General features: G+C 38.2%; 1 protein-coding gene across 1 annotated transcript; it reads left to right on the forward strand.

Annotated features, from left to right (window-relative positions):
• Nucleotides 1–746: 746 nt before the first annotated feature.
• Nucleotides 747–1,961, forward strand: LOC129248934 (jerky protein homolog-like). The gene has a single exon (XM_054888547.1). The coding sequence runs from the start codon at nucleotides 747–749 to the stop codon at nucleotides 1,959–1,961; it is 1,215 nt and encodes a 404-aa protein (XP_054744522.1).
• Nucleotides 1,962–7,896: the final 5,935 nt, after the last annotated feature.

Below are 7,896 nucleotides of genomic sequence, written 5' to 3' on the forward strand. Positions count from 1 at the left end.
TTTTTAGTTTAATTAAAGGTAATATTGATTGTTCATCCTTATTAAACAATATTCCTTTTCATATTCCTACGAGATCTCTCCGAATCACTTACCCCTTCCACCTTAAATTACTTAACACGAATTATACACGTAATGCCCGCACTTTAAGAGAATTCAATGAGATCTCGAGCTCTATTCCGTTTGACTTTTCGATGTCAAAGAATGAATTGTATGAGTTCCTAAACTCTTTTTTTTAATTTATTAATTTAATTATTTGTATTAATTTAAGCTTACACTAGTTCAAAGTAGTCTGTAAAAACCTGATTATGTTTTAGACTCTTAAATAAATAAATAAATAAATAAATCAAGGGACATGGCGAGGATCGTTGGGTCGAAATCCATGCCTACTTTGTTTTTCAATGCCGGACAGGGGCCGTACCAATCCCCATTGTGTTTCAGCCTGCAGATGGCCTTTAAGGTCTCTCCTTGGATGAAAACATCAAGTGGTGGTAGACTAAACAGAGCATCTAATGCCGGGCCTGAAGTACAGTATAATTCCTCTTAACCGGCTTCGCATTAACCGGTCGACGGATTAACCGGCCTGTTTACAATAGCCGAGCGCAATGCAATATTTTCCAAGAAATTCACCGGCGAGGCGATGCGGCGAAGTAAACTATAAACGATGTTAAGATTTTGTCCTTTGTCGTTTTGATCAATTTGGTTTGTTTTTGCTGTGAGTACGGAATAACATAGTTCTTTCAATAACAATGAGTGCAAAGCGCAAACGAATTGTGGTTTCGATGGATACACGTTTAAAAGTGCTAAGGCGGATTGATAATGGTGAATCCGTAGCGAAAATATGTGCAGAATTTAATGTTGGAAAAAGCACTGTAAATGACTGGCGAAGAGATAGGCGTTCCATTGAGGAGTTTTGCCCGAAAATGGAATCTTATAGAAATCTGGGTAGCCGTTGTACGAGAAAAAAACCAATTTGCGAGGTCGTCCATGAAGCTTTGTGGATCTGGTTTCTTCAGGAACGTCGAAGAGGTACACCGATTGGCGGCCCAATTTTGAAAGAAAAAGGTTTGGCTATCCACCAGAAGATTAATATTGGAGGTGACTTTGTGGCAAGTGATGGTTGGCTTAATCGATGGAAGAAGCGACACGGAATTCATTTCGCACATGTAAGTGGAGAAAAAATGTCTGCTGATACTTCTGGTGCGACAGAATTCAAGACTAAGTTTGGTGAAATGGTTAAAACAGAGGAATTATCTCCAGAACAAGTCTATAATATGGACGAGACCGGGCTAAACATTAAAATGTTACCAGAAACAACTTTTCTAGGCAGTCATGAACAGTCTGCCTTTGGCTTCAAAAAGAACAAAGAACGTATTACAGTGGCCGTTTGTTCGAATGCAGCAGGAACTCATAAAATTCCTCTTTTCGTTATTGGAAAGTCTGCTAAACCACGGGCATTCAAAAACTTGAATCCATCTTCCCTTCCGGTTTATTATAAGTCACAAAAATCAGCGTGGATGAATGCAGACTTGTTTAAAGAATGGTTTAATTTGGAGTTGGTTCCAAAAGTTAAAAAACATTTAAAAAGTGTAAACTTGCCCATTAAAGCAATTCTTGTGTTAGATAATGCTCCAACCCATCCTCATGACTGCGCTGTAGATGACATAAAATTAGTTTATCTTCCTCCTAATGTGACAAGCTTAGTGCAACCAATGGACCAAGGAGTGATCGAAAGCTTAAAAAGACGATACAGGCGTAAACTTGTTTCTGAAATTCTGCAACATTCGGAGAGTGAAGACAAAGGCCTTTTAGAAGTCATCAAAAAGATCAATATCAAGGACGTTATCTATATGTCAGCTACAGCATTTCAAGAAATGCCCTCTTCAACGTTTGTTAAGTCTTGGAGAAAACTTTGGCCAGATGTTGAGAATCTTAATTGTGATCTCGAATACTGCAGGGACTGAAGAAGAAGAAAACAAATCTACTTTACAAGACCTTCAAAAGTTATCGGGTAACGAATCATTACAGGCAGAAAATGTGGAAAATTGGATGATAAACTGTGGCGAACACCTTGAAAATGAATTTTTGAATGAAGACGAAATCATAGATTTAGCAAACAAAGAACAAGAGGAAGATGATGAGAGTAGTGACATTGAAGAGGAGAAAATAGTTTCTCATGAAGAAGCCAAAAATGTGATGGAAATTGCATTGCCATACATTGAGCAGCAACATGAGTCAATAGCATTAGACGTTTTGGTGATTAGAAAATGGAGGGATGTCGCATTCAGAAATTCGCTGAAGGTTAAAAAACAGAAGAAAATCACAGACTTTTCCAAAAAATAATTATTACACTTATATTTAATTGATGTAACACATTAACATATGTAAATATGAAATACATAAATGTGTAAAAAATGCTTCTCCATTTTTTTATATGTACAGGGTTGGCCATATTAAACTGACCCATGTGATTATTAAAAAAATATGGAAAAAGAAACATTTTTTTGTGTTTCATTGTGAAAAACATTTAATTTAGTTCAAGGAGATTCGTTTACATCACTTTTTGAATATGATATCGCGCAAGTGGTCGCCCTTAGCTCGTATAGCGTAATGTGCCCGTTTTTCGGCGTTTTCCATAGTTTTGGCCAGCGTCTCGGCCGATATGGCGGCTATTTCCCGTCGGATATTGGCCTTAAGTGCGCCTAGTGTCTTTGGCTTGTTGACGTAAACCTTAGCCCCAAAGAAAAAAGTCCGGTGGCGTCAAATCCGGTGATCGTGGCGGCCAGTCAAAATCGCCGCTTTTTGATATCAAACGGCCAGGGAACAAAGTCTTCAATAAGTTGACGGTGGCTCGTGCTGTGTGTGGTGGTGCGCCATTTTGCTGAAACCAGAAGTGCTCCATACCATTTTCACGAACAATCGGCATCACAAAATCGGTTATCATGGCCCGATAACGCTCTTGATTGACGGTCAATGGTTGGTGTTGACCATTTTCAAAGAAGAACGGCCCAATGACCATATCAGCGCAAATGCCACACCAGACTGTAACTTTTTGGTCGTGGAGAGGTACCTCTTCAATAATTTGAGGGTTTTCAGTGGCGTAGAAACGGCAATTTTGCTTATTTACGGTTCCGTTCAAGGAGAAATGGGCCTCATTACTCATAATGATTTGATGCCAAAAATCCTCATCAGTTTGGGCCATTCGGACGACAAAATTGGCATATTCCAAGCGACGAGGCTTGTCGGCCGGCAACAGTTGTTGATTTAGTTGTATTTTGTACGGGAATATCCCCAAATCCAAACGAATGATACGTCGTAGAGTGGTCCGAGGGATGTCCAACTGAGCAGAACGACGATTACCTGACGTTCGCGGCGATGACTCGATACTGGCTCGTACGGCCGCGATATTTTCGTTAGATCGTCTTGGCCGCTTTTTATTTGGACGTCGGGTATTAGCCACAGTGCCGGAAGACAAAAATCTTTTGTGCATTTGCTTGATTGCGTTCTTTGACGGCGCACTTTTCACTTTATTTTTTTTTCTCCACGCACGTTGCGTTTTTACAATCGAGAAGGAATTTTGAATGTACAGCTGAACAATTTCAGCGCGTTCTATTGGGGTGTACTGTTTCATGGTTTCATTAGCTGATCTGAAATTACAGTAAAAAGTTATAGGGTTACTCAATGGGTCAGTTTAATATGGCCAACCCTGTATGTATACAATATATTATACAAGTACACTTCGGATTAACCGGCCAAAACGGCAACCGGCCAGGTATGCAGTCAAGAGGTGACCGGTTAAGAGGAATTGTACTGTAGTCGGAAAAGCTCCGACGCAACAGATGGTTAATACTATATATAAATATGTTGAAACTTCTTCACATTCACCGGATTTGAACGTCAGCGAAAATTTGTGCTCGGTTTTGATGTCAAATATAAGAAAGTATGGCATCCACAACAAATTTTGATCTTAAAAAGGCGATATTTGAAGTGTGGAACCAAATTAGTCCAGAATACACAAAACAATTGCTTGACTCCATGGAACATAGACTTCAACCTATAATTGACAATAAATGATAGCCAACAAAGTACTAAATACCTTAAAATTAAAAAAAATTAGAAATAAATAGTTGCCTTTTTTTAATTGTATCATTTAAGTTGCGGCGTGAATTCTCTGTATGTTTTTGCATTACAATGAAATGAGTGGGCACTTTTTTGTATTTCATGTTGAGAAATGAAATAAATAAAATATCGGCAAACTCTGTTTTTCCATTTTCGAAAAATATTGTGAAATATAGAACACTTTACAAAAAATCGTATCTGTATGTGTCCAAGATTATGAAAGTTTTCTAGTCATATAAGGTGGAGTCCAAAATAAACAAGAAAAAATGTTTTTGATGACGCCACCTTTTTAATGAGCTGGTGCGTTGGAAGTTACATCTCTAGCTGACTTCCAGTGGAATCTTGGTGGCATTCGGTTGAGTGGAAGCAAAGTTATTGCGTCTAAAGTGTCAGTATATTTGTGTCATCGGTACAAAAATGAGTTTCGAACAAAGAGCTAATATCAAATTTTCTTTTAAAATCGGTAAAACGTTTACCGAAACATTTGAATTGATGAAAAAAGTTGATGGCGATGATTGTCTATCTCGTGCCAGAGTTCATGAGTGGTTTACCCGTTTCAAAGATGGTTGTGAGGACATAAATGGCAATCAACATACGGGCCGCTCAAAATCAATAATCACCGAAAACTCCATCCAAATTTTTTGTAAATTTATCAAAAATTATCCGACATCTTCGTTGGAATTCATGGAATTGGAGTTGAATATCTCCAAAACATCGATTTATCGCATTTTAACTGATCGTTTGGGCTTACGAAGGTCTGTGTACGTTGCATTCCGTACAAGTTAACTGAGGACCAAAAATTGCTCAGAATCCAGCATTCGAAAGACCTCTTTAAAGAGGCGGGAAAAGGCGCGAACTTCCTTTACAACAATGTAACGGACGTTGAGACGTGGTGTTTCCAACATGAACCTGAAACTAAGCGTCAAATTACCGAATGGAAGGCCGGATACGAGCCACCACCCAAAAAATCGCGTTTGGAGAAGTCAAAAATCAAGTCGACGCTCATTTATTTTTACGATTTCAAGGGAATTGTCCATAAGAAGTTCGTGCCAATGGGCTAAACCGTCAAAGCAATTTTCTATCTTGGCGTTTTGAAGCGTTTGTTGCATCGCATTTGTCGAATTCGCCCTGAATACCGCGAAGAAGGAAGTTGGCGTTTATTACATTATAATGCATCATCTCATCGATCCACTCTTGTGACTGATTTTTTGACTAGAAATCGCATTTTAACCATCAATCACTCACCGTATTCACCTGATATGGCTTCTTGCGACTTCTACCTAATCGGAAAATTGCATTAGGCCATGAAAGGAAACCGTTTTTCGTCCGTAGAGGCCATCCAAAAGGTTTGTACCGACATCCTGAAGAACATTCCGGTCAATGACCTGAAACACTCTTTCGAAAATCTTTTAGATCGCGCAAATTATGTATCGAGGCCAGAGAGGACTATTTTGAATAAATAAAGTCGAAGTTATCAGAGTTCCTGTCGTTTCTATTTTAGCTCAGTTTTGTTTATTTTGTATATTAAAAAAGATGTTTACTTTATGTGACCTTTTGACGTGATAACGTCTTATAATTCGATTTAGCCGGCTGCACGCACGAAAAAATGTGTCGTTACCTTGCTCATTAGTGTTACCTTGCTAATTTGTAGTTACCTTGCTCATTTGTCGTTACCTTGGTCATTGCCGTTACCTTGAATGAACTGCAAGCGAAAGCGCGGAACGAACAAAGCAAACGAACGGCAACGTTCGACATCTTGCTCTCTCCTACTTAAGTGAGCGTATATATGTATGTATATGCGCATATGTACATATATAAATTCACGTATTTGTATTTGCATATGCCTTCTTATTGATTATTATTAATTTGATTTACTTGAAGAATTTCAAATAAAACCAAGTTTGTTAATAATACCTGTTGTTTTAATGTTATTATTATTAATTTTTTTTATTATATATGAAGGAAAAAATGTATGGTAATATTTACCATATACCTTATAAGATATGTTGTATACTAATATATGTATATAAACATGCATATACATATACAATTTCGCGCAATTTCTCAAAAAGAACAAATCTATATGTAAAGATGCATACAAGTCATATGGACATATCAAATATACGAATCTATTCCGTAAGAAAGCAAATGTAAGCTAATGTGCTTGAACTGCAAGGGAGAGCGCGGAACGAACGACAAAGAGCACAATCGGCCCTCGCGTTCGGCAACGTTCGACATCTTGCTCTGTCCTACTTGAGTAAGCATATATATGTATGTATATGCGCATTTGTATATAAATTCACATACTTGTATTTGTATATGCCTTCTTCCTGTGTGCATGGTAATGAACCATTTCTCTGTTGAGAATAGGACGATGATAGAAAAAGTAGGAAATGAAAGGGAGTGTTTCGAGTGTAAAGTGTCTTGAAAAAGGCAAATCGATGATGTTGCCTCTTAGTGTTGTTGCCTTATTAACGTCTGATACACAATCGAAATTGAACATATCTTTCATGAATTTGATAAATGTTTCGTCATTTTTCACGTTTGTGTAAATGTAACTTGACCTATTCCATTGCAATTCCATTTACCTCCTCCTCTATATCCATACAAAATATCTATCAAACAAATAAAATTAAAATTTTGTTTTGAAAGTTGCAACCATTCCATCAATATTTTCTTATGACGTTGTCACGTTAAACTATCGTCAGTAAACCGACTTTACAGACAACCTCTTTTTAACCTGTATTCGAGCATACATACATGTGAAAGTAATAGCATTTTCTTGCCAAAATATCGTGTCCGTCATGTTACATACATATGTAGGATATGTATGTATGTACACTCATCAGCAAAACTGTGCATCCAAGGCAAAGCTAACTTTTTACTCACTGAAAAGATAATCCATTCTAAACAGAAATATTGTACAAAAACAGCAACAAAACTAAAAATAATTCAAGGATATTGAGCGCAAAAGTCTGCGTACAAATCAAGGCAGTTACAATACTAAGCACTTATAACTACAATTAGTAAAACATTGGATAACCTTTCCTTCTGATAATCTCTAGTAAACGTTTTGGCATAGATTCCACTAACTTCAACGTCTATCATCTATCTTTCATCTATCATTAAATTTTTGAGCATTTCTTTGGAAGTAATGGTATGCTGTCGAATCCTTCTTCTTCTTCTTAACTGGCGCGATAACCGCTGTGGCGATTTTGGCTGAGTTTAACAAAGCGCGCCAGTCGTTTCTTTCTCGCGCTAACCGGCGTCAATTGGACACACCAAGTGAAGTCAAGCCCTTCTCCACCTGATCTTTCCAACGCAAAGGAGGCCTTCCTCTTCCTCTGCTTCTACCAGCTGGTACCGCATCGAGTACTTTCAGAGCCGGAGCATTTGTATCCATTCGGGCGACGTGACCCAGCCAACGTAGCCGCTGGATCTTTATTCGCTGCGCTAAGTATATGTCGTTGTAAAGCTCATACAGTTCATCGCTCCATCGGGTGCGATATTCACCCTTGCCAACGTGCAAAGGTCCAAAAATCTTGCGCAGAATATATATCTCTAACACCCCAAGCGTCGCTTCATTGGATGTTGTCATCGTCCAGGCTTCTGTGCCATACGTTAGGACGGGCATGATGAGAGTCTTGTAGAGTGTTAGTTTTGTTCGTCGAGAGAAGACTTTACTACTCAATTGCCTACTTAGTCCTACGTTGAATTTTAAGGCTGACATTGTTATCGGTGTTAATACTGGTTCCCAAATAAACGAAGTCTTTTACAACC

Source organism: Anastrepha obliqua, chromosome 5, assembly GCF_027943255.1.
Source record: "Anastrepha obliqua isolate idAnaObli1 chromosome 5, idAnaObli1_1.0, whole genome shotgun sequence".
NCBI lineage: Eukaryota > Metazoa > Arthropoda > Insecta > Diptera > Tephritidae > Anastrepha > Anastrepha obliqua.

Coding starts and splice junctions, on each gene's coding strand:
- LOC129248934 (XM_054888547.1), top strand. CDS start 747: ATGAGTGCAAAGCGCAAACGAATTGTGGTTTCGATGGATACACGTTTA.